Source organism: Pagrus pagrus (genome assembly GCF_965226575.1).
Source record: "Pagrus pagrus genome assembly, chromosome: 14".
Classification (NCBI taxonomy): Eukaryota; Metazoa; Chordata; class Actinopteri; order Spariformes; family Sparidae; genus Pagrus; species Pagrus pagrus.
The window spans coordinates 2307715-2335707 of record NC_140198.1 but is presented as its reverse complement, the minus strand read 5'-3'; the positions used below and the strand labels follow the sequence as shown (position 1 = coordinate 2335707).

Sequence of the window (27993 nt, the reverse complement as noted above, 5' to 3'; positions counted from 1 at the left end):
CGTCACGCTGTCATTGGTGTTGAGAGGAGTTCTCAAACACACAGTTTGACCATGTGTGTGTGTGTGTGTGTGTGTGTGTGTGTGTGGGTGGGTGGGTGTGTATGTGTGTGTGAAGGACAGACTGATAAAAGAAACAGATAATCTTCTGATTGATGACTTACATTTTTCCAATGAACAATAACTGTCAAGTCCATGAAAAAGTGTGACCGCGTAAGAATTTTTTTGATATTCTCATAGTGATTAGATATTGTTACATGTTATGCAATAGGAAGCTAAATTTTGACCTCACAGGTTACATAAGTTCAACAGTAATAAGTTGATCTCCTGTTTCCAGGTTTGCACCGACGTCGACGACATCCCGCTCTTCATTGGCCTCTGACCGGCTGCCAGATGAACATTTGACCTCCACGATAACAGCCGAGGATGTTGTTCCTCATTAACACCGTCAGCTCACAGAGAGCAGAGCCACCAGCCTTCAGTCATAAAAACACTCTTTCACTTTACATTTATTACTGAACAGCTTTCCACTCATTTACAGTTGAGAAGTGTCAAAAGACGTTTCTCGTTATGAATCGATTCAGGACCTGTTAATCTTTTTTTGCATTAAAATATCTTGTTGTATGGCATGAGCTGTGCTTTTATAAAAAATATATTTCATAAGAGTGAAGCAGGAGAGAAACACAAACAGTTACAGCAGATACCGGTACCAGCATGGAAAAAAGAGTGAGGTTAGCATTAAAACAGACCAGCGTTAGCATACAATTCCTGATATTTGACTGTTGTCAAGACCAGATAAGATTTATTTTAATAGTATAAACATTAGAAGTGTTAGCTTAAAAAAGTAACGTTAGCATTACAAAAATGTAACGTTAGCATTAGTAGAAGAGCAACTTAACATAAAAAAGAGCAGCGTTAGCAAAAAAACATTTAAAAAAATCAAGTTTAACCATCGGAAGAGGTTTATAATTAAACTGTGGGACATTTGATGATGTATTTTATGTCGTAGAACAAAACTTATAAATATTTTCAGCCTGTGGTTACAACACAACTTATTTCAGGCATTTAACTGAAAACAAAAACAACAGACTTGCAAAAAATGACAAAATGAAATGAAAAAATGATTTTTGGTTTTATATCATCTTAAATCCCAGAAGGCTGGAGACAGTGAATTAAAGATTTTAGATTCGAGATCAGTTTTTCTCGACTCTCTTCTTATATAATAACAAGTTCACTGTGTCACGTACGGCCTCATGTCTGTATCTCCATGTCGGCTGGTGAATCCTCCGGCTGTCGTCCGTCACTGCTATCAGCGCTCATCACGCCTCCTCAACAAACATATCTGCGTCTCTGTGGTGAAACCATTTTTACTGCGTCCACCCCTCAATAAACTTTATGGTGGTGAAGAGGCCGAGGAGCTTCGCTCTCATTACGCTCTGTTTACCCAAAAATGAGACACCAGCACGGCCGTTGCTACTCACAACGTGGATCCACAGTGTTTGTCCTTGTTTTGTTTCATTTGATCGTCTGTAAATGTATACGTCTGTAGTTAGTAGTTTAAATCTTTATACACCTGTAAACTTGAGAAATGATTGTGCCTTAATAAAACTCTCAAGTTGGACTGAACCAAATCATTAATAAAGTCGGGCTTTAGTGATGTTTACACTGACAAACATCTGCAGCTACAAGGACCCTAAAATTCAGATTGCTTTCTATTTCTATGCAGATTTAACGTGCGTTGATCATTATTTAAAACCACAGTATGTGATTTCTTCCTCTACCTCTCAATAGAAACAAAACAAAAGTACCGTGGGATCATGGGAGTTGTTGTCTTCATTGTTAAACCACCCCCAGTTCTGATGTAAATCTATCTGACGTGACTCAGGCAGAAATGTTCAAGGACGAGGTAATGTTTGAAAGTTTACTGTCTGAAATGAAACGTACCACTAACGTTTTAGACGTTTTACTGCAGAAATGTTACATATCATGTTCAACATTAATGTTATGTTTAAATGTGCATTGATTGGAAAACAGATGACGACTCTACGTGGTGTATTTTTAAGTAAAACATTTAAAAGGCTGATGACTTGTTAGCCTACGTGATTATCCTAAAATCTCATCAAAGCAGCAAAACCTCTCTGCTAGCACGGCTAGTTTTTGGCTAACATGTTAGCACCATTCAGTCTCTTTGTTACTCTATATTTTCTCTGTCCTGGGTCATTTACTCCCTCCTGACATTTTATTGTCATGATTCACATCAAGAGTGACTGAAGAGCAGGAAAAAGCTCTCTGAACAAGCTAACGTTTGAGCTGTTAGCTTTACAACAATCAAGATTTAGCCACCGTTTTGTTATGTTTGAGTTCCACTGACATCAGAAATGATGAGTTACTTTTTGTTCATGTTTATTTGAACATCAGCTCATAATAATCGTATTAATCGTAATTATAATCCAGTGTTCATCCTACGTGTTCGAGTCCGGAGGCAGCTAACGTTACGTGTCTTTAGTGTGATTGCAGAACTGACAAAGTGCAGGCGGCACGACGGTCACAAGTTAGACTTTATTATATTACGTTGGATTATATAAATATAATTGACTTGACCTGAAGAGTGAACTCTGACACACAGACCTGAGTCGCCCTCTCTTTCTTTACGTCCTGGTTTTCTACTTTTGTTTTATGATTATGGGCACGCTGCCATTATTCTTGTTTATACAACGTATTGCAGCTTATCAATCGTGAATCAAATAGAGTTGGGAGTGTCTACTATCTCTACTGAGCTATAAAAGTGAAGCTGTGTTGTTGACCTGTCCTGTGGGAAACTCTAATTTATATCTTTTGTCATCCTGCACGTCAGCTGAACTCCTGTTGGTTTGCTTTTCTGTCCTTTCATGTCGTCCAAAATCTCCCTCAGGAGCGATAAGTTATATGTATATTAACCACAGCGACGACATTAAAGCCACTGACAGGTGAAGTTAATAGCATTGATCATCTCGGGGTGGGTTATATTAGAGGTGAGCAGTTAGTTCTTGGAGTTGATGTGTTGAAAGCAGGAAAAAATTGTGACTTTAGTCCTTCATAATACTTGACGGTGACTCAGTCAAGTATTATTCAACACTTCGACAACTCCTTCATACTGTAGTTGTTTCCTGTCATCAAACCAGCCTCCATCTGTCTCGAAGGCTAATTTTGAATCCAGTCTGATTGTGTTCACTGTGAACTCAGAGTAAGCTACCAGGACCGCTAGCTGCATTTCAGGGGGGCAAAACACACTGTCAGCATTATTAGAGACTGTGAACACAAACCAAGCATCACTCTTTAAAAGCAGCTACCAACAAACCTCTTTTTAAGTTTTAAGTAACTTTTTTAATTAGAGTAATGAGTTTTAAACGGTGTCAACTGAAGACCTCAAGTTCAAGATGGCTGAACAACCCACACACACACACACACACACACACACACTGCTGATAGTCTCTATCAGTGTTAAGATAGGACTGTTGTTTGAGGCAAAATGGACCCAGAAGGACAAAGGTCTGAGTGAGGACACACACACACACACACACACACAGCAGATAGCAGGATCCTGTGCTCTGTTTGCCCAGTGTTCCTCTCCGCCCTTTGGACACCACACCTCAACTGCTGCATCAATTAGAGAGAGTGTATGTGTGTGTGTGTGTGTGTGTGTGTGTGTGTGCGTCTTGTCTATAATTTTCTTTCGTTACCAGATATTTGGATCCTTTACTTCGGTAAAAGTACTGGTACTGAATCATTAAAAAAACTGTTACAAATAAAAGTTAATTGATTATTTGGTTTGTAAAATTGTGAAAATAATGAGAAATGTGGTGACGATGAGCCCAGAGAGACACCTTCATGATGTTTGTTTAGTCCAAACCTCAACATTGTTACAAAAACTGTCAAATGATTCATATTGGACCCATAATTAAACTACTGATCCAGTGGGATCATCCAGTCCAGGTTAACAGGTTCGATATAAGAACAGATCACGCAGCTAAGTTTCTAGTCTTTGCAGGATAAAAAGGCAAACTGTGTGGTTACAGTAGGCTGAAGATATTTACACTTTTTGTTCTACGACATGAAATACATCATTGAATGTGCCACAATTTAATTATCAAGCTCTTACACGTGTTAAAAAATCCCGATATGTAAAGAGGTCATATTATGGTAATGTTCTGGTTCGTAGTTTTACTTGGGGATCCTCGTAGAATAAGTTTACATACTGTAATTTTCAAAAAACACATTATTTTTGCTGCGTAATCCTCTTTCACACTGTATCTTGAATGCTTAGTTTTTGCTACAGAGTGAGACATCTGGCCTCTGTTCAATCTCTGGTGAAAGTTGCACTTGCACGGGCAGGATGCAGCCAATCAGAGGCAGAGTAGGGCGGGTCATGCTGAGCAAGGTAGTGTGATCTAAAATAATGCTGCTTCAGCTGGTAAACGTGGCTGCAGCACAGCCGTATATATTTTATAATAAATATTTATATTTATATAACACCTGTTACATAGTGATGCAGATAAGCTACAGAAGTAAAGGCTCAACTCCAAACCAGGTGTTTCAGGCAGAGCAGCAGTGTTTTCTGAGACTAACTCCTTTTGGGCGTTTTCATTTTCCTAATTTTTTTAGGTTTTGTGTAATCCTGCCGACACACAAACAAACGGACAAAACGACAAAATGACATGGAAGGAATAATTCACATTTTTGAATATTGAAAGGTCAGAGATTTGAGTAAAACTTGAGTAAATGTTAACCAAAATCCTGAAGTCACTGATTGGTTGTCTTTTTTTTTTTTGGTACTGTTTTCGAGACAAAGCCAAAGTCTACATGTTTGAATAAAACTTCTATTCACATACGTTTCTTCCGTTTCTGAAAAACAAGGTGTGCAGTGCTTCTGTATCTGAAGCTGATGAGAGTGGAAAACATGTTACAGGAGTTAAGAAGCATCAAAGACTCTTTAATCATTAACTTAATGCAAATATATACAGTAAGTTTTATTAATTTAAGTTACTGCAACTTAAAATGTTTTAACTTTCAAGGAACTTCAGAAGTTTACGGTGCTTTTTGTAGGAAGAGTTGATTTTTTTAGTCTAATTCCCAACTCGACAACAACTGACGCTTTGGGAATGAGACTCAAAAATCAACTTTTCTTACAGATAGGTCCTTTAAAAATATGAGTTTAATTCACTAAACTTAACAAAAAGAGTTTTAAAGAAACAAAACACAACTTTCTGTGGAAACTTGCTGTGTGTCTTTAATACATGTTGGAAAAATGTCATCTTTGTTTCTTCTCATGAAAAACGACATTAATCACGATGAAGATTGAAGTCGTGAATTAAATCCCATATTTCCCGTGAAAAGTCACTGGGAGCCAATAACGTGTCAGTGTGACTTTGTTAATTGAATTTCATATTTTAAACTTTTATTTATCTTGTTTTTTTTTAGCTGCTTTTACATTTTCAAACATCTTTGAACTAATTATTCAACCCGAGCTCACTTTCCTCACATCCTTCAGGCAGTATAACCATCTTAAAATGTTTTACATTCGAAAATATACACATGATAAATTCTGACGGGTGAAATCATAAACATTTACAAGACGTTTACTGTACAGTGTGTGGAGCAGGACAGAAACAAAACGAAGCAGTGGATCCTGAGAGGCACTTCAGGGTCACATGTTAATGCCAAGGTCACATAAACAGCGTTTGCTGTGATTCATGAAACAGGAGTCGTGTTGATGACCAGACATGTTCAGATCACACAGAGAAGTGTGCAGTGACTCTGTTACTGTCAGTAGATTTTATTGTCTTCTTCAGGTTGAGAAAACATTTCTTAATAAAACAGGATATATGTTGTGTATACAGTATGTATCATCATTAAACTGAAGAAAAAAACATAAAAACATCTGGAAACTGGATTTACCCTAAAAAATTCCTTTTTAAGTAGCTTTAGAGTTCAAACAAACATATATTCAACACTGTCTGACAGTAAAATATAGTAAATCCTCTATCTGCTGATACCAAGACGTGTTTTTATGGCTGCATCGTTCCATCAAATGGAAAATATTCAACACGTCTCGAGCATCGTTTTGGTTTTTCTTTGGGCGTTTTGTTTTGTGATCTCCACTGGAATTAAAGTAAAGTTCTGTGAGTTTGAGGAAAAGGAGGAAATTATCTTCACCATCAGTCCGATGGGAGAAGAAGAAGAGTCGCTGGTGACTTCTTCCATCGGTATTTTCTCAACTTTTTTAATGAGCTTTATCTTTAAAAATGGCAGACAGGAAGTTGTCAGAGAGCGGGGAAGTGATGCAGAAAGTTTTTTCAGTTTGTCGGGGAGAATTTTTTTAGTCCACGTCCCCGACATGAGCGTCCAGTAAAACATCTTTTCTCAGTACTCCTCTTTGATGCTCAAAGGCAGGGAGGCGGGGGACACCAGCCCGTTGCTGCCGCTGCTGCTCGTCACCATAGCGACGCTGCTCCCGCCGTTTCCATGGAGGCCGCCTCCTCCGCTGCCGTTGGTGCCGGTTGGAGGGGTGGGCGTGGTCGTGGAGGAGGCCGGCTGCTGGAGCTTCTTCTTGTTGATTTTGCGTTCTTTGGCCCGGCGGTTCTGGAACCAGATCTTCACCTGGAGCAGAGGAACAGGTGATGTTAGATTAACAACATCTTCTAACAGCAGCTCATCACAAACTATATTTAGGGTTTTTTTTGTTCGGAGGCGACCTCTAGTGGCCGTACCAATTAAGACGGCAGCAAAGGAGGAATCAGGCGAAGTAGTCCACATACGGAAGAGGTCCGAGAAAGATGGACGGATTAAACTAGAACAGGACTTTATCTCCATTACGTAATTGAAGTTACATACCTCGTAGTTATTTTAAGCCAAAGCACAAAGTTTTCCTAAACCTCGGCAAGTACTTTGTTTTTGCCTAAAACTAAACATCGTACAACGGAGGTCCACTGATATGCTGCAACCGTTGTGTTGGGAACCGTGATATGTCGTATTTAAGAGATGGAGTGAGTCCTGAACCTCTGAAATAGCTTCCTTTGTCTTAAAGTCAGTGGTTTTGGTTAAATGCCTGAAATAAGGACTGTGGTTACCACAAGTTTAAGATACCCTGCCTGATAAATCTTCTTCATTGTCCAAAACTAACTGTCGCACCTCCGACTTTGACTGGAACGCAGCATGAGATCCAATAAAAGTGCAGTCAAGCAATCAATAACCAGATATATGCTGTACACATATTAGTGTCTTCGTGTTGGCGTACCTGTCTCTCTGATAGGCTGAGCGTTGTGGCGAGCTCCGCCTTCCTCCTAATGGTGATGTATTTGCTGTAGTGAAACTCTTTCTCCAGCTCCAGCCGCTGGTGGTCGGTGTAAACCACCCGGTACTTGTCTTTAGTCCGCGTCTTCCCGTCTGTGAAGAAAAACACAGAAACAGAACCAGGTTAACAAAAAGTTGCACACAGTTACAGTTGAAGCTGAAATCTGTATTTTCTTCAGAGTTTTTAGTTTTAGGTTTTGAAAAGGCGACATGAAGGTAAAGATGAGCCTCAGACAGGTTTTCTAACACGTCCACGTTTAATGATTCAACTTCACCAGCACAAAATCACACCAGCTGTTAGTATGTAAAAACATGAGTGAGTCGTATGGAGTGGTAGTATTTTATATTATGTGTTATAAACCTCTGACACAAACTGACGTTGGCTCAGACTGATGGAGACGTGTGTTCTCACCATGATCCTGTATTCAAATACAAACCTGCCTCAGATGGATTTGCATAAACTGAACCATATCTGCTTTTATTCATTTACGGACTTCATGAGTTACCGTTGAAGCTCGACTCTGTCAGAGGGTCCAGCTATTAAAAATGAATCAATGAGCCGGACTTATCAAAACCATCAAAATGTATTTTAAATACGGAGCCAAAGGAACATGGTTTAGTTTTAATATCTACAGGAAATAACGGACGTTTCCATAAAATATCAAATGTATGAGGTAAATTCTACCTCATACATTTGATATTTTAAGGAAACGTCGTTTGAAATCAAGAAACAAGACATCAGGAATATATCTGCAGTATCTGATGCAGTATCAGTAACATTGTTGACGGGTTAATAACGGCCCGGTGTCACTCCCAAGGGGCCACATACAGCAGCCTGCTCAGTGGCTCTACACTTTGAAGTTTGATCTTTTTTGCCTCAGGTGGCTGTTTTCTGCAGAATCCACTCTCTAAAATATTCATGCTGCCATGTACGGTTGAGGAATGGGAAAGATTGTGGTCATGACAAGTAAACTCAAAAAAGATAACGTTGAAGTTGCTATTCGTAAGAAAAGTTGGTTTTTGAGTCTCATTCCCAACTCGTCAAATAAAGACGCTCTTCTCAGCCAGAAGCACGGCCTCTGATTGGTTGACATACGCAACCCAAGGCATCATGGGACTGCCAGTGAACGGCTAACAATCAAGCTAACAACAATTCTGCTTTTAAAACAGAAAATGGATTAAAAATCACAGAACACGCTCAGTCGCAGCGGAGGATCCATTAGCATAACAGTGTCGGGCTAACAGGGCGAATCTTAGTACTTAGTTTGTCGTATATGACATTGTTGATGATGAGGTCAGGTGGTAATGTGTAAAATCCATGGTTTAATACGACTTTAATACTTCTAAAAGTGATATAAAGCCGTATATATACAGTATATATTGTAAATATTGCTGATATTTTGCGATATTGGGATCCCTGAAGAAGAGCAGCTCATTTAATAGAAAAAAATGAAGAAATAAACTGAACAAATTCATTTTAATGTGTGAACTAAACTTTGAACTAGATCTTGTGAAGTGTGATGTGAGGGCTTTTTTATTACAGTGTGTTTAAAACTGGTGGACAAGGACAAATTAATTAAATACACATGTAACATTACATTACACACCATTCATTGTGTTTCTGGTCATTTACGCTGCTTATCTGATTGACAATTTACGTGATTGGCCACCACCTGCGTGAGGCTTCAGTTTAACAGAAGAAACAAGCAATAAACACCTGAATCAGCAGATTAAAAGCCTGTTAACACGTTGAGTAAGTTTTGGGAAAGATTGCGGTGAAGGAAAACAAACTACAGTTACGGTGTGGTTAAAGTACTGACTCACCACCCTGAGCTTCACATCTTCATCTGTTTGCACTGAACGCAAATCAGGAGCGACAGCTTTGTCCAATAAAAATAAAAAATACAACCAAGTGACCAAAACTAATAAAAACAAACCGCTTTGAAACAGAAACATAAAGAAAAACCTGAGAAGTATAATGAATGAAGCCATAAAAACATTTCAGTGTGAGGGCAGAAGCACTGAGCTCTTAATTAAAAGGCCTTCAGCTCTCTTTAACACGCTCTGATTCAATATTAACACTAAACACACAACAGTTAAATAACTGATGTGTCTCCTTCAACACACACACCGTCTGTCCTCTAATCGGTCACCACGGCGAACTACAACTCAAACATTTTAGTTTCGGGGGGAACATCTGTCTGAACTGTCGACTTTCTGCTTCATTTGTCGGAAAGTAAAAACCAACAGTTTGATTTTTTAGACGAGACGCTAATGAAGGAACGTAAATCACAAAGCTCTTCAGTCTGTCTGAGAGAGACGGAGGTTTACTCTGCACACACACTCAAGTGCAGCTCCGGTTTTAAGCCTTTTTGGTTTCAGACACCTTGAAGAAATAGTTTATGTCTTTTGCCAAACATTTGCCGAATTTATGAGAAGGCCCAAATGTTCAAAAATTTGTCAGAGACACAGTTTCACAAAGTGTGTAAAGTCTCTTCTAACTCAGCAACTCACTTAATTGCACAATTTTTAAAGAGAGTCTGGGAATTTTCTCCACTGGTGACAAAGAAGTAGCCTATACTGGTTACTGTTTAGTGTATTTGTAAAATCTGACATGTTTAGCATCAGTAATTCTTCTTTAATAAATTGAGTGTAAATGGTGAAATCAGTGTAAACAGTGTGTTCAAACAGCTGCTAAATGTTGGCAGGTAAGACGCACCTGAGACTGTTAGCAGTGCAGCAACAACTGACTTTTTACAAGGGAAGACACAACTTAATGTATTGAATTTAATGCCGAATTTAAAAGAAGACTCAAATAATTAAGAATCTCTCATAGACATCGTTTCATATAGTTAATAAAGTTTCTCCTAACTCGACAACTCACTAAATTGGGAATTTTTTAAAGGGAGTCTGGGACTTTTTCCACAGGTGTCAAAGAAGTAACTTATTTTGTCAATAAAATGTTTCTTCTTTCATAAATTGAGTGTAAATGGTGAAATCGGTGTAAACTGTGTGTTCAAACAGCTGCTAAATGTTGGCAGGTAAGACTTTAGCACTTTAGACACAGAAGAAGGAAACAAACAACTTCATGTTTTGCATTTAATGCCGAATTTACAAGAAGGAACCGCTGATTCAGAATTTATCAGCGACTTCACAAAGTTTATAAAGTTTCTCCTCATGAAACAACTCTTAAAATCACACGATTTGTGAAGGGAGTCTGGTGATGTTGTGGTTACTTTACACGAAAAATAATTGCAAATTAACTTTCTGTCAATCAACTGATTGATTCAGCTGTTGGGTAGTTTATAAGATTTATTTGTCACATGTTTTGTGTGTAAAACGTTGATACTTGATGAAGTGGAAAGTGTCTTGGTGCTTTCTCTTTCTGTAAAGGTCACTGTGACTCAGTCTGATAAGTCAGTGCGAGCGGGAAACTCTGCTCTTCCTCTCAGATATCTGACTTGGCAGCAAAGAAACATGTCGGTCAAAGTCTGATATTCAAGGTAACGCGAAGAGATAAAATACTGAAGTTTTAACTCTCAAACCACCGACTGCGGATGAAAAAACATCTTGAACTTTTCCCGTCTCTGAAAACATCCTGAGTTATAAAACAGTTTGTCGTCGTTCACACGAGAGAAGACGTTCACTCTTAAAGAGCTCGATTCTGAGTATTGATCAGAGGAGCTGGAGGATGAATCTGGTTTTACTCTAAATTCTTCTTGCTGTCGTCGAAACAACACGTCAGTCCGTCTCTCAGCACTGTCTCACTTCCTGTCCGCCTGCGGCTCGTAGCTCGTTGGTTCCTCCTGACATTTATATCCAGTAGAGTTTCATGTTTGATCAACGTTCAGTTGATTTATTGGGACTATTTTCAGCAGCGGATTAATCTACTGAGTATTTATGGCAGCAGGATGAAACTACAGTGTGCAGTGATGGACTGTAACTAAGTACATTTACTTAAGTACAGACTCCAGGTACTTGTTCTTTACTTGAGCGACTTTCACTTTCACCAAAGTAATATTTTGACTATATCTTTACTTTAAATCAAGTACAGTGCGATTTTTTACAACACCGTCAGTGATGGACTGTAAATAAGAACAGTTACTGAAGTAAAATGTTACGGTACTTGTACCTTACTTAAGTATTTCCATTTTCTGTTACTTTATACTTCCTCTCTGATACATTTATTTGACACCTTTAGTTACTAGTTACTTTGCAGATTACATTCTTGTAGAGCCAAAGTAGAACATGTTTAGATTAATTTATTGGATTGTGTCTGTTGAGTAATCTAATGTAATCTAATTAATTATACTGGCGAGTAGATTATAGAAAAACTGGTCCTGATAATCGGTCGACCCACAGGACATCTTAAGGTACTTGTACTTTACTTAAGTATTTCCATGTTCTGCTTCTTTAAACTTCCCGGTTACATTTGTTTGATATTTGATATTTGATCTACTTTTAGTTACCAGTTACTTTGCAGATTACATGATTGTGTTTGTTGAGTCATATAATCTCATTTACAGCACATCTTGTATAATTTACTTTTATAATGTACTTTTGACACTTAAGTACATTTAATATCAGATACTTTAAGACTTTTACTCGAGTACTATTCACATGAGTGACTTTCAAAGTAGTATTTTAACACAGTATCTTTACTTTTACTCGAGTATGATGGGGTTTTTGATAAATCCAGGTGAAGCTTGAAGTCACACACACACACACACGCCCACACACACACACACACACACGGTCACACTTCACACTTCAAAGTGCGGTCTGTCTTGTAAACTCCTCCCTGAGACACGCGGAGCACAAAGACCCGCCGGACTCTGTTAACATGACAACAGCTTCAAACCGGCTTCACACGTCTGATCTGACGCGTCTCACCTCCGGACAGGACGAGTCTCCTCCTCACGTCTCCAGCTATCAGCTCATCTTAAATATGATCCCTTTATTAAACTCCCTGACTGAAGAGGATGAGAGAGACTTTTTATAATCGAGCCGAAAAACACAAATCCGACAAACTTCCCTGTAAAACTATAATAAAACTCATTATTATAAATATTCCCTCTTTTTTTAAAATAACATTTAAAATAGAGGAATTTTTAAAGGAAATTTTGAATTAAAGTGTTCATGCAATTAAATCTAATTTATCTGAAAACACAACTGTGATAATAGTCCATCAAATATAGATCCTGATCATTTATTATGTGATATAACAGTCAAAAAAATACTATTTATTATTATTATTATTAATAATAATAATAATAATAGGCTATTAGTTGTCATATGAGTGGTATTAGGCTATTATGCTCCTGACAGATTTACACCGGAAACAAACATAAAAAAAACAGCTAATAAAGTATTTTAAATAATATAAGAACTATGTTCCGCTCATTTATATCAGTTTCATGAAAAACTGCTCTCATGAAGTGTTGACAGCGAAGAAAACTCATTTTCTGTCTGATTATCGACGCAGACAATAATAATCAGACTTTAAACAATTAATTGACGTCATCAAATTAAATATAAAGCTGCTGTTTCGTGTCGGGCTGCTGCTGATATCTGCTGAGTACACATGTCCAGACATTTGAGTATCACTGCGCTATCTGACCATATTAAAATGTTAAACAGCCGTGAGAAGAAGAAACCTGCACATTTACCTGAGACTGAGACATTTACCTGTGACTGAGACATTTACCTGTGACTGAGACATTATAGAGGGTGGTGTGAGTGTTAATGTGAGAATATTAATCTGGATTAAAGGAGCAGGACGGAGAGTTCAGGATTATTACTGAGACTTTTAAGAAGTTGTTATTGAATCCAAAATGTAAATATTACAGAAATATTAGTTAACTCTATTTTAACCACATGGTCTGTGTGTCCCGGGTCTTACTGGGGTTGGTGGGCGGTGCGGAGCTGCGTCGTATCCACTCGTACGGGTTCCTCCTCTGCGGGGATCCGGGGGACAGCTGCCCCGCAGACGCGTTCAGGGACGCGGGCAGCAGCGCAGGTGACTGCCCGGTGAACTCCGGGGGGCTGAACCCCAGCGGGGGCCCCACCGCTCCGCTGGCCGCGGAGGGAGCCCCGCCGGCCGCCGCGGCTGCTGCTGCGGCAGCGTAGTGATGGGACGACCAGTCGTCCCGGGGGGGCGGAGGAGGCGGGTACGCCGGGCTCCAGCCGCCGCCGCCCGGCCCGGCCTGCTGCCCCGGGTGCAGGTCGTTGTTGAGGCCGTGGTGGTGGTGGTGGTAGCCGGCGAAGTCTGAGTACTGCGGGGGGCCCGGCACCGCGAAGTTCTGCGGGCTGATGCTGATGCCCGGGTGTCGGGTCACCGGGTTCTGGTGCGGGTACATGGTCGGGTCCTTATCCAGCTGCAGGTAGCTCACGTACATCTTTCCAGGTGAGGGGACTCCCTCAGCATACTGCGGATCCAGCCTGCCTCGCTCCCTCTCTCCCTCTCTCTCTCTCTCACCTGATCTACAGGTAAAGTGAGCTTCAGTGTGTGAGTGTGTGTGTGAGTGTGTGTGAGTGCTCTCTCTCTCTCTCCTCACCTGTCCACACCTCCACCTGTCCTCTCTATCTCTGTCTCTGTCTCTCTCTCTCTCTGCAGTCACATGACCTGTTTTATTGCTGTTATCTCCCTCCTCCTCACCCCCTCCCCTCTCTCTCTCTTCCTCACCTCCTCCTCTTCATCCTCACACACACACACACACACACACACACACACACACACACACCTGTCACCAACATGTCTCTGTATCCACTTCATTAAAGACAGAAGAAGAAGAATTAAACTCAGAGCAGGTTGACCTCCTCCTCCTCCTCCTCCTCCTCCTCCTCCCGGTCCTCCCCCTCCTCCCTCCCCGGCCTGCAGTCTCTCTCTCTCGGCCTCCATTTGCATGACAGTCCGCTGCTGCATTTCAAAGGTTTCCATCAAAGGACCGAGTCAAAGTTACAAATGACGGTAAAGAGACGCGTCGTCAGCGGGTCGAGCTGTCAGACACACATTCATTCATTCACCAGCGAAAACATGTGAGAAAGTTTACATTTAAAAACTGTTAAAATAAAAGTAGTAAGATTAAAATATTACATTAAAACGCATGAAACAAAACTCAACATTTTTATATCAATTAAAACTTTTACATTTGTTTTAAATCACATTTCTATCGAGTCAAAGCAAGTTTATATAATAATAATAATAATAATAATATAAAGCAGGTGAAATAAATCAAGTTTCCTTAAGTTTCCTTTTAACTTCTTAAACTTTTTCAGATGTTTTAAATGAATTACAGTAAATAACTTTAATAAATAATAATTTAAACATGAGATAATGAAAATCAACCTGTTTCTAACATGACAGCAGAGAAACGTTTTACAGGCAGGAGGATGAAAACTGACTGAGGGATTATTATTGTTGTTGTTGTTGTTGTTAATAATAATAATAATAATAATAATAATAATAATAATGATAATAATAATAATGATACTATAATGTTCTAATTTCAAATACCAAGCAAACAATTTTGGACTCATTTTCCTTCGACATGAACGGTTTAAATAAACGTTTCTGCTCTTTTAAAAGTAAAACTTTATTTTTAACACACTTTTCTGTCACAGTCGTGTCAAAGTGTTCGACAGGAAAATAACTTTTACTGCATCTGCACATTTGTATTTGAGCTCATTTATATTCTGTTTTAATTGTTTTTATTCTTTTACTCAGACAAAATAAAAGAAACAATAATAAAGCCTGATGAAATATAAAGTCCGGCCTTCAGAGTTGCTTTTTTAAACAGTCAGCCTGTAAAAGTTCAACACCAGGAGGAAAAAACTGTGAAATTAATAAAACATGCTGGAAAATAATCAATTATCTTTCACAGACTTTAACATAAAACACAATAAACACAGAAAACATTTGACAAATTGTGTAAAAGAATAAATTCATCATTTCTTTCATGAGCTCTGTTTGAATTAAATTTAATATTTATTTGACGTTTATTTGCAGCTTAAATTAAGTGATTACATGTCTTTTATTTTAGCAGTTCTGCACTGTGTTAAAATACTTCTTTATAAGTTAAAGTCCTTCAGTTACAACTGTAACTGTGTAATAAAGTAATTTATTGTAATCTATTTCTTTACAAAGAAGATAAACACAGATAAACACACAGTTATCAATTTCCCTCTGACATGAGAAGTAAAAGTATTTTAGTCACAAAATAAAGTAAAGTACAAGTAACTCAAAATCGTCGACAGTACAGAGTAAATGTACTTAGTTACATTCCACAACTGATTTGATAAATTGAAAGACAAGCGACAGAAAATCTGTAAGAAAATATTAAAATGTATTTTATTAATATAATAAAATATAATTAAAACACATTTTATTGATGAAATAAAATAAACTTTTCACAGTTTTGTTCCAGTTTTCTTTGATTTCAGAGGCAGAATGACGACGATGAAATAAAAAGTTATGACACTTAATTAAGATTAAAACAAAGATGAAATAAACCAGTAATGATGTTTAATGTTTAATGTTTGAGGACCGACGTGTTGCTGCTTCACATCCATCTCATCCTTAATAAACATTGTTATTGTTGTTATCACATTTCTATACATTTCCCCCTGATATGAGAAGTAAAAGTATTTTAGTAGCATAGAATAGAAATACTCAAGTGAAGTACCTGGAAGTTGTACTGAGTACCTGAGTAAATATACTTAGTTACATTTCACCACTGACTCTAATTCTAATTGAAAAGAGCGACAGAAGATCTGCAGGGAAAATATTAATATAAGATGTTTTACTAATGACTTCTCAGTTTGTTTCAGTTTTCAGGCAGATTGTTTGTGTTTAGGTCCGATGTCTCATTAATATTAATATGTTCTTAATTAATTAGAATAAATAAAGTTAGAGCTTCACATTTTACAGCCAAGTATGTCGAACTATGAAGAAGAGAAAAAGCCAGATACCAAAATATAGAAGAAAGAAATTAAAAGTCATCAGATGTCAGTCTGTAACTACCACACACACACACACACACACACACACACACACACACACACACTCACACACACACACACACACACACACACACAGGAAGCAGGGAGGTCAGCTGGAGGTCAGCAGCAGCTTCGTCTTCGTCCTGAACTGAAAGTCAAACAGTCGTCTGTCGTCACTGAGCTCATTTTAACTCCTTCACATCCTGATAGTGAGTTTATCTGCAGCGACGCGTCATCTTCTACCAGATCACCAGAAGTTACAGCTGAAGAAAAGTAATCAGACTTCTTACTTGACTACAAGTATTAAACCTCACTGTGAAAGTCCTAAATTCAAAATGTAAAAATGGATGTGGATGTAACGTCTGTGAAGCCCATTTCTGACAGCTTAAGACAAACATGAGCTTTTTAAAAAACAAATATTCACATGTTCATTATAAAAACATAAAATATGAGATGGATTATAACATTTTATCTCATAGTTAACCCTAACCCTTGCTCATATTTTGTGTTTTTCTTATTTTTTTGTCCTTTTTTTCTCATAATTACCACAGGGATATTTTTTCAAGCTTAGTTTTCATCTTTTTTTTCTTCTTTATTTTTCATTAATTGTCAGTAATGAGCTTCCACATACTCCACATACTATATTCAGATCCTTTACAGAAGTAAATGTACCTGCTAATACCAAGTTGTGAAAAGCAGAAGTAAAAGTAAACAACAAGTAAAAGTTGTGTGTCTTCACTGAAGTATAATTTGTGGGTATCATGGCTGATATCTGGTTCAGGATCAACAATAATTTAATGTTGTCACCGTACGTTTCTGCAGATATGTTGAAAGTGTAAGTTTCTTCAGCTTCAGCTGTCGGTGTAGGTTGAAAAAAACAAACACTTGGTTACGGGTCGGAAAACATCATGTTTTAGCTTGAAGCACCTGGTTCTGTCTTCACAAACACAGCTGGACAATGGTTAAAAATCACATTTACAATATTGAAACACAGTCTTGAACGGTGGTCTCTGACTCGGCTGTCACACGACCAGCATCTCCTCTTTCTGACATGAAGGTCAGCTCACATACATGTAAACATGATACGACACGTGTTATAGAAATGTTGAAGTGATACGACACGTGTTAAGAGAAAAACAACGAGGAAACAATGTAAATCTGACATTTCTGTTCATTTCATGTATTAATGTGAGGAAGGCTCCGGCCTCCTCATCGCTCCACACACATCTGATGTTTCCAGCTCGTCGTCAGTGACGTTTAAGTCACATGATTCATGGATGTCGACATTTATTCACTCAGTGTGGTTCAGTTTTTCATGTGTTTCCAGGTGTTTCTGTACAAATTGAAGATTATGCGTAGAAACAACTGGATGCACCGACTGTCTGGAGGATAATGATCTGTTAAAAACACCTGAAATCTGAAGTTCTTACATGTTTTGCCCCTGATGGAGGTCCAGGTTTGGATTAAATGACATTCAACATATTTGAAAACAGCTGTTTATGTGATGAAGACAGACAGAAACAAAAACATTAAATCAGCCGTCTTTCTGTAACTTCTGCTCGTCTACAGGTTCATTTACAGCCTGAACTGTCTTTACATGTGAAAGTACACATGAGCTGCTGAGTCAACACGTTTATCAGTGGACTCGTCTTTAAATAAAGTCTTTTGGGAACATCAGTCAGCTGGAAACCTGCAGCGGTGACTCGACTCAGCGTCTTTATGACCTCTGAGAAGATTTTCATATCAGCTCTTACACACAGTTTATTAATGTATCTCACACTGACGTCTTCGTCTCCTTAACTGCGCCTGCATCTGGTCTGAGAAACTGATTTCTCTTTCTAAAGGACTATACCACTGTTTTTCCTGCAAATTACAGCTAATGATTTTCAAATACAAGACACAGCTTGTTTTCATCCACACAGCTATTGATGTGGCCAAAAAGATGCAACTACTAAACTTTTACCACTGTGCAAACATTGTTTTATTTTCCTTTAACAAGTAATTTCAAAGTTTTTGATGTTTAACCTTTTTTAAAAATGATGTGGGGAAAAATAATACTCAACTTTTACTTGTAATTGAGTGTTTTTATATTGTGGTACTGGTACTTTTGTGTAAGTAAGAGATCATATGTATAAAAACATTTCAGTGTAATTAGACCGGATGAGAGGGACGCACAGAGGAAAGAGGCTGAAGACAGTCACAGTCTTATATGTTTTCCTGTAGCGCCCCCTGCAGCCTGTCTGTTATTAAAGCTCTGGTCTTTTTCAGCTTTTACTCTTCTGTCTGTATTCATTAATTATTTTTAATAAAAATTATTGAGGTTTACCAGTAGTGGAATGTAAATAAACATATTTACTCAAACACTTAACTAATTGTACTTAACTGGAGTCTTTTAATGCTGCTTTGACTTCTACTCCACTACACATTGACTTCAGAGGGAAAAATTGTACTTTTTTTTTCTTTTTTACTTCGTTGCAAGTATTTGACAGCTATAGTTACTAGTTACTTCACAGACTGAGACTTTACAATTGTAGGCAAAATATTTAAATGGATTACTTTTATTATATAATACCTACATAGATTGTCCTTTTCTGATGAGTAACATTTCCAATGCAGTACTTTTACTTGAGTATTTTTACTCTACTTTTATATCAGTAGTTTTTCTTCATTGCAGGTTTTTAGTGTTTTTGTTTTGAGTGTTGAAATCTCGGATCTGCCGGATAATCTCGCGGGAGTTCGCGGCCTGTCCGGCAGGCGTCGCTCTTCAGCGCTCGGCTGTTTGCGTGAGCTGAAACCGTAGAAGAAGAAGTGAAGGCGCTTCGGGGTGTAAAATCAAAATGTCTGCTCCGAAAACCATCCCTAAAGACGCTCAGGTAACGCTATCAAACGGCAGTTTGTACAGTTTGTTCGTCACTAAGCTGCAGTTTAAATTCACTCTGGTCGTGGTTTTGATTAAAAATCCACCATTAACACAAACAGCTGATGCGTTTGTAGCTAGCTAGCTTGTTAGCTAACGTTAGCACCGGATCACCGTTCATAACAATAGCCACCGGCTAGCGCCTTAGCCTAGCCATTAGCCGATGCAGAAGTGGGTGTAAACAGGAGGGACTTGTGGTTGTTTCTCGCAGTTTCCTTATTTTTGTCTCTGAAATTAACTGCCGCTGGAATCTGTTAACATTAACCATCATGTAAATAAGTTTTGTCCGAGTTTTTGACCCCGTAAATTGACCCCAGAGACGGGATGATGAGTAGCAGGTGTCTCGGTGAAACCGAAATCTGAGTTTGACTTAAATCAGTAAATGTTTAGTTTGTTTTTTACTCAGTTTACACGAGGTTGGTGTGAGAATATGCTGCTGTTCGTCCTACAAGTGTGAAGTGTGACACTCATGAACTAACGTTATGTGGCCACAAGTATGCGGACACATCCTGATGCTCCAGAGCAGTTACAGCGGTTTGACAGTAACATCTGGAGTCCTTCAACCTTCATTAGCGTCAGTTCTCACGTGTTTAGATAATGTATGCTGTTATTATTATGAATGTTTTTGCCTGTTAGTTTATTAGATTAATAACTCAAACGTTTAGTAACAGTTAGTGAAAAACCAACAGTCTAAAACCCAAAGATAGTCAGTTTACTATCATATAAAACACAGAAGATGATAACAAACAACTGGATGGAATAATGATTATAAACAAATTGAGACAAAACTGACACTTATAATAATTTGACCTTTTATTTATAGAAATATAAAATATATATTTTTAACTTTATTTACATAGCTCTCTTCTAAAACAAGTGCTGCTCAGATATGAAAACAGCAGTCAGGAGGAAATAAAAAGGTTTGTCAAAGACAATGGGTTAAAGTCCTGAGAATAAATATACTGAAATACATTTATTTATTTACTGAAGTAAGTCTGTATTTGTTTGGTTTGTAAAATAGTTAAAGTGTCCGTCACAACTTCTGAGAACCTACGATGAAGTCATAAAAATAATGAATTTATTAATCTTGAAAAGAGTCAGCAGGTTAATCAATAATTTTAGATCACGTCATGTTTCTTCACCCTGCTGTCATCATGTTGTCTGATGGTGGATCATCACTGTGTGCTGCAGGTGATGATGCAGATCCTGAAGGACATGGGGATCACCGAGTACGAGCCCCGAGTCATCAACCAGATGTTGGAGTTCACCTACAGTGAGTCAACAGCACTGTTTTTATATGTGAACAGCTGAATTTGTGATGGACGTGAAGCTGGATGGCAGTTTGTTTGTGTTGTTTAGAGTTTCACATTATTCCACAGATCTGCAGGTGGCGGTAAAATACCAATCTGTAATCAGAGTTGTGAAACAAAACAAAACATGACAACTTTCAAAGGAGGTGAAGATCTAATGAGGGCAAAGTAAAACCATCCACATAAAGTCACTCAGCTGTTGTTTCTGTTCACAGGATATGTGACGACCATCATAGAGGACGCCAAAATCTACGCCACACATGCCAAGAAGTCCAGCGTGGACGCCGACGACATCAAACTGGCTATCCAGTGCCGCATGGACCAGTCGTTCACCTCGCCGCCACCACGAGACGTAAGACTCCACCATCCTCACACTCCTGTCCTCCTGTCGAAGAATGATAATGATCATGTCTTTGTCTGAACTATGTCCATTCTGGCTGATAGTTGATGTTCGTCCGCTTGTGTCTCTTTTTCTTTATCAACACTGTCGTTTTTTAACAGCTTGAGTCTCTGATACAAGAGATTCATTTGTGAATGTGTATAAATGCCTGTAATTACAAGATTTTTTTTTTCTTCTTCGACTTCTTCACTGTAATTGTCAAAAATTCCTATTTTTTTTCTTGGAAAAAAAAACAAGAAAAAACGATAAATCAGTTTTTAAAATAGTTGATTAATTTTCCGTTGATTTGCTCATCAATTAATCACCAAATCAATGCAGTTCTTTATGTTTGTGAAGTCTGGAAAAACTTTTGAAAACCGTAAACTTAATTATAAATGTTGTTGTTCAAACATTTAGCGGCAGTCTGCGTTTAAGTTGTTGTTGAATTTAGTTTTTTGAAAGCTCGATCTCTGCTGTGTTCAGTTCCTGTTGGAGGTGGCGAGGCAGAAGAATCAGACTCCTCTCCCGCTCATCAAACCCTACACTGGACCTCGACTTCCTCCAGACCGCTACTGTCTGACAGCGCCCAACTACAGACTCAAGTCCGTTCAGAAAAAGGTAAAACCTCTGAAACTTTTACTGTATCTCAGGTAATATCTTGACTTTTTCTGTCAAATTGACTCTTTGAGCTGTGTTATTGTCCTCCAGGTGTCGTCGTCTGCAGGCAGGATATCGGTACCTCGCCTCAGTGTTGGCGCCGTCTCCAGCAGACCTAGCACACCGACAATCGGTGAGTCTGTCATCCAGGGTGAAGATTTGTTTTCCGACTTCTTTAAACCAGTGTGTGTTTACAGGACCAGTGTGTTCTGACCCGTGTTTTCTGCACAGGAACTCCGTCTGTCCAGTCTGTCACCAGTAAAGTCGGAACTCCGGTGTCTCTGACGGGCCAGAGGTTCACCGTACAGATCCCACCACCCTCTCAGACGGCCACCACCAAAACCAGTAAGAACCAGTTATTTTCAATCTGAAACCAGTTTAATATCTGGGTTCAACCACCCACACCAGCAGGTTGTTTACTTGTTTATTTCAGAAGTTCAGTGAAGAAAGCTGCTGTTTATCTAATCAACATTTTCAAAAGTGTTTTGGACAAAATCAGTAGCAAATAAAATGAGTTACAAAATACATAAAACAATGTAAATAACAAAATGGCTGCCAACAACATCTAGAAAACATAACTTTTGCTGCTCTTCTTCTTCTGCCAGCCACGCCGTCCACGCCCGTCTCCAACGTCCTCATCAACCCGTCTCTGATTGGCTCCAAGAACATCCTCATCACCACCAACATGGTGTCGCAGAACTCCGCCGCCGAGTCGCTGAAGAGGAAGCACGAAGACGACGACGACGACTACGACGCTTTATGACGGCGCGACTGAAGACAAAATCACTTTTTTTTTTTTTAATAATCCTTAAAAAGACCCCGGACACTGCTCATCAGAAACTGATCCAGATCATGGCTCGTCAAGAACTTGTTGTGCTAGTTTTAGTTTTCTAGAATTTGTTTAACCAGAGAGACGACACTCTTCACCTTCAGTGTTCACACTGGGAGTCGCCCAGTAACACCAGTCTGCTGGGTTAAAGCTGGACTGGACTCACACAGAGGAAACCTGCTGATGTTCCACTGATTTACAATAAACTGCATCCAAAATAAAAACTGAGCCACGTCTGTCTTTACTTAAGCTGTTCATCAAAAGTTGATTTGTATGAGGTATTTCTCAGGTATTACTGGAGTAGATGGCGGTCTGCACGCCCTGAGTTTGGAGAAGCTTACGCTTTATTAAGAATATTTCCACCACGTTGCGTCGCCACCAGACTGCATTGACAAAAACAGTAATTTACCTTGCAGTACACGGGAGTTATTGTTCTGCTGCTCCTTCATTCTGTTATTGTGTTCTTGTGACTTAAGTGTCTTAAAGGGTTAGTTCGGGTTCAGCTTTCCGTCAGAAAAGACTGACAACGAGGTAAAGTGGCGAAAATATGAATATAACGTACTGCTTTCTGAAATCCCGTTGTTAAAGCTCGCAGCCAATCAGCATACAGGTGGCAGCTGCTGTCAATCACCAGGTGATGGAGGTGTTGACAGGTCTGCAGCAGGTCGGTACACAACACGGCCATTTTAACCACATGTTAAACTGTAAAACATGACGAGCTGTTTAAACTTACAGAAGTCTGACAATGATGATGAAATAACGATGAACAGCGACTTGGTGAGTCTTGGTGAAAACCGTCTGTTGTTGTTAGCATCATGTTTCCATTGAACTGTTAGCCACATAGCAGCTAAAGCTAACGTGTCAAGTGTTTTGAAACTTGACGAACACTTTGATAAATACTGTGTAAAGTTTGTTTGCTATCAAGCAACTAGCCGCCACGTGCCGCCAATCACTGTCGATAAAGATGCGCCTAAGAGCCTCTCGCTCCTGAGCCTCTACCTCAGCACTGGTGGGGTGACACTCCTTTAAATTGCAGGCATTAACCACCCGTAGGTCCTGACCTGTATCTTCTAGCACAATCCGGTAGTTCACAGGAACTACCTGCTCCATGATGCGATAGGGGCCAATCCACCATCGGGCAAGTTTGGCTGTAAAATTTTGAGAAGCCTTGGACAAGGGCTCTCAGCCAGACCCTGTCTTTCGCTTCATAACTGACCTGTCTCCTGTTTTTATTGTTAGTTTGAGCCTGTTTTCGTCTCACCCGCTCCAGATTTGACTCGAGGAGAGCTTGGATATTCTTCGGCGCTTGTGGGACCTGGGACGAGGGCTCCAGAGCTCTCGCACAAGGTCTCTTCAAAGGCCGTCTAAGCAGTAGCTCAGCTGGGGTAAAGCCTGTGGTGTCATTGACCGCAGAGTTCAGGGCAAAATGCAACTCTGGTAAGAAACGATCCCAACTTTTATGCTTCTCCCCAACGTAGGAAGCCATCATGCTTTTGAGAGAGCGGTTGGTGCGCTCTGTCATGTTTGTCTGTGGATGGTAGATGACAAAACCGGAGTCTGCTTCACCAGATGATGAGTCATCCTGAAGCAGTGCCTCATACACTTTCCGGCCTTCTGGATCGTTCCTCTGAGCTTCCCAGACATCCTCAGTCAGGGGGAAAGGAACAAATTTCTCCTCACATGCCAGGGAAGGCTGGAATAATGGCCTGCGACAGAGCATCAGGTGCGTTGTTCAACTTGCCCTTACGATACTCAATCGTAAAAGAAAATTCCTGCAGACGCAACGCCCAGCGAATAAGCCTGGAGCTAGCTTTCATGGTGTTAAAGACCCACAGCAATGAAGAGTGGTCGGAGACGGCCACAAAAGGTTTTCCTTCCAGATAATGTCTCCATTTCTCTAAACTCCAAACCACAGCAAGACACTCACGTTCTGTGGCGGAGTAATTTTGCTCTGCGCTGGACAGAGAGCGACTCCCATATGCAACGACCTGCTCCTGGGAGGAGGTGTCAGATCTTTGTGCCAAGACCTGTCAAACTGGCATCCGCGTAGACCACGAAGGTGTTACACATATCGGGGTGACCAAGGACAGGAGGCGAGGTCAGATGGTCTTTGAGACACTGAAATGCCCTCTGACACTGATCCGTCCACAGAAACACTGCTCCTTTTCTTTTCAGTGCGTTAAGAGGCTCTGCAATCATTGAAAAGTTCGGGAAATAATGATGGTACCATCCCGCAAGACCCAGAAACCTTTGGACTGCCCTTAGGTTCCTTGGCACTGGGTAGTCATGCAGCGCCTCCGCCTTTGCCGGATCTGCCCGCACTCCTTCCCTATTCACTACATGACCCAGGAATTTAAGCTCTGGGCAACAGAAGTGGCATTTCTTCAGCTTGAGGGTAAGTCCAGCCTGCTGGAGACAATCAAACACTCGCTGGATGTCACCAAAGTGTGTCTGGGTGCTTTAGAAAAGATGATAATATCATCCAGGTACAACATGCAGCAGTCTCCAAGGCAGCTCCGCAGGACGTGATTCAATGATTCATCAGCCTTTGGAAGGTGGCTGGAGCGCCCTTCAAGCCAGACGGCATAACCGGAAAATGGAACAACCCAAAGGTTGTGACAAACTGTCGGGGGCTGGCTTTCAGGGTCCATTTCCACCTGCCAATAACCACTATTGAGATCCAGGGTGGTAAATACAGTGGAGCCTGCCAGCGACTCAAGGATCTCAGAAATTGTTGGCAGAGGATAGGCATCTCCCTCACTTTGTTCATTCACACGACGGAAATCCACACAAAACCAGGGGGAGCCACCATCTTTCCTAGGTACCAATACAATTTGGGAAGCGCATGGTGAACAGGAAGGCACAATTATACCCTGTTGGACATGTCTTCAATCTGCTCCTTAACAATCTTGCACTTTTGTAAGGGCAATCTGTAGGGGCGCTGGGAACCACAACGTCACGGTTTAATATGATTTTGTGTTTCAGCATTGATGTGCGGCCTAAAGTGGTGGTGCAGACCCGGGGATTGCTTAACAACAGTTGGTGCAGTTTTCCGGCCTCCTTTCCTATTAAGCCACTTTCTTTAACCGCCGTGTGGAGCAGACCACCCAAGTCCTCGCCCTTAGGTAAACAAGCTATATCACACAAATTGTCACCAGAGTGAGACAAGAGCGGTAACATGGGTGGTAAGGAAGTATACAAAAGAACGCTGCTACAAGTCCCTCTACACGGTTCCTCCTGCCCAATGTCACCCATAGGTGCAGCAGCACCTGCACAATCTGAATGAACTCCAGCAGGAGCTGGCAATGAAATGACATTTTTGACTGGGGAAGTAAATGATTTGTGTGCTTGACAGGGGCCTACAACAGGTGCTACGGTTTCTCTCTCAACCACCTCCCCTCGCTTTTGTAGGGAATTGATCTGAGAGGTGAGTGCGCACTGTTGATGGACAAGTGAGTAGCCTGCACTAAGTCCAGCTGCTGTCGCAAGGTGTGCACCTCAGTCACAAGAAGTTGTACGTCCTTCTGCTGACAACAGAATTTACGGCATCAGCAACAATGGCTAAATCAGTGTCAGACTGCTCTGGTGTGGAAGAAGCTACAGAAACCAGAGATGAAGTGACAATCCTTCCACAGCCAAAAGGGGGGGTGTATCCACAGGATACTGAGGCTCTAGTGGAGCATCCACCCATCCCTCTTCATCATCTTCCTCTTCCCCATTCAGGACATGCACTTCTAGTTCAGTGAGGGAAGGTTCGAATGTTGACAATGTTATGTCGGGGTCTTCCAAAGACATGATGGAGGGATAAAACACTCAAAATACACAAAATAATACACTTGCATACGATTGTTTAGTGCATATCAGAAGATTGGGACACGATACTAAATCCCTTTATCAACAAGATTTATGCTTGTGTGACGTGTCCCTTCGTGGTTGCCATTTATGTGGCGGTACTGGCTGTTAATTGCCTACAGGCCAGCCCACCCTACATAAAAATAAACAAAAACATAACTATGGGAATGCCCACTGTCCACTACTAGGACAATAAACCCATAAACGAACAAATGCCTCTTCTACAGGCCCCAGGGAAATAAAATAGTAAACCAAAGGTGTAAAGGGGCCTGGGTTTTAAAGGGTTCCCAAAAAAACAAAGTTTCCTCACTAAAGCTGTGGGCAGCCCAGAAACAAAACAGGGCCCAGATAGACCAGAGTTCTGGCTGGCAATCTAAGGGGATGAGGTTCTTGGAAATTCAGGGAGTGATTCATTATGGGCCAGGGGCAGATCCAGAATGAGGGTGAGAGCCACCGGTGTGCCACTTCCCACCTCTTTTAAGCCTTTCAGACAGGGTCACACCCTGATTGGCTGGGAGGGAAATACCTCAAGCTGCTTCCACTCCACAAATCAGGAGTCAGTCTCCCCACCTGTGCACAGGTGCTCTGAATCCCCTGTGATCAGCCCTGAAAGAAAATCAGCCCAAACAAAGAATAGTAGCACGACAAACAGTTGGACTGCTACAAAATTCAACTGAAAAATGTTTTTCCGACGTATTTTCACAGATGGAAGAAAGTAAGAAGGAAGTTAGAAAGATTATTTTTCCCACCAGTTCTCGAATCATAAACGCAGGAGAGAAACACTTCAGATTAGACTCCAAGAATGAAAAAAGCCATAAATAAATAAATAATCATAATAATAATAACTCAACTTCTAGTCAGCTTGTATCAATTTCAAGCTTAAAGGAGCAGTCTGTAGTTTCGGTGAAGAAATGTTAATGAGCAGAGAAAGATCTTCATTGGCTGATTTTTCTGCCTAAACAAACTAAATAATCAAACTCTCTTTGTCTTCATGACTCAATAAACAAACTGACCTTAAAGGACGACACACTTTCATCCTGTTTTACTTTGTTTATATGTGGCGGACCCTGCCGCCTTTCTAGCTTCAAACAGTGTTCTGTTATTTTCCTCTGAGAGCAGCTTGTTTATTCACTGATGGGAAAAAAAATACATATTTCTGAGTTTGTGTCATTATTACCTCATTAACATTGTAAATATTGATATTCTGAATTTGAATTCCTTCTCCTAAACTACACAGTGCCCCTTTTTTACTCCACGTTCGGAGTATCTGTATCCGTTCGGATATGGATACAGATAATTTAATTGGATGAACAGACACATACTGACGTTCTCGCTCATATCTTATTCAAAGTAAAAGTACTCAATGCAGTAAAATGTCCCCAGTGACTGTGATCATACTGTATATTAATATTATCATCACAGATTATTATGATTGGTGCATTAATGTAAAAACAGGTTGAGGTGGAGCTACAGCTGCACTTTCATGTTTTCATGTTTCGTACACAAAAATCTTAATTTGTAAAGTAACTAAAGTTCTGGGGTGATAAAAGTTATATATTTCTAAAGTGTGGGAGTATCAGTAAGTATTCTGCTTTTCAAGGAGCTCTTTAAAGTCCAGCTGAGGCAGGAAACATCTATGCTGTTACCAGTCGTGATGAAAGTGGAAACTACGGTGGCCCTGAGAGCTCAACAGGCTGCAACATGCGGAGACAAGAAGCAAATA

General features: G+C 40.0%; 2 protein-coding genes across 2 annotated transcripts; one reads left to right on the top strand and one right to left on the bottom strand.

The window, feature by feature from the left end:
- Nucleotides 1-5368: 5368 nt before the first annotated feature.
- Nucleotides 5369-13724, bottom strand: cdx1b (caudal type homeobox 1 b; the record flags this gene model as incomplete). Its single annotated transcript, XM_084373609.1, has 3 exons — nucleotides 5369-6633; nucleotides 7271-7419; nucleotides 13229-13724. The coding sequence occupies 3 exons, from the start codon at nucleotides 13722-13724 to the stop codon at nucleotides 6397-6399; spliced, it is 882 nt and encodes a 293-aa protein (XP_084229735.1). The 3' UTR covers nucleotides 5369-6396.
- Nucleotides 13725-19096: 5372 nt separating this feature from the next.
- taf9 (TAF9 RNA polymerase II, TATA box binding protein (TBP)-associated factor) lies at nucleotides 19097-22662 on the top strand. Its single transcript, XM_084373610.1, has 7 exons — nucleotides 19097-19199; nucleotides 20435-20516; nucleotides 20769-20905; nucleotides 21416-21550; nucleotides 21641-21722; nucleotides 21821-21934; nucleotides 22195-22662. Exons 1-7 carry the CDS (start codon nucleotides 19164-19166, stop codon nucleotides 22350-22352), a joined length of 744 nt encoding a protein of 247 aa, XP_084229736.1. The 5' UTR covers nucleotides 19097-19163; the 3' UTR covers nucleotides 22353-22662.
- The last annotated feature ends 5331 nt before the right edge of the window (nucleotides 22663-27993 follow it).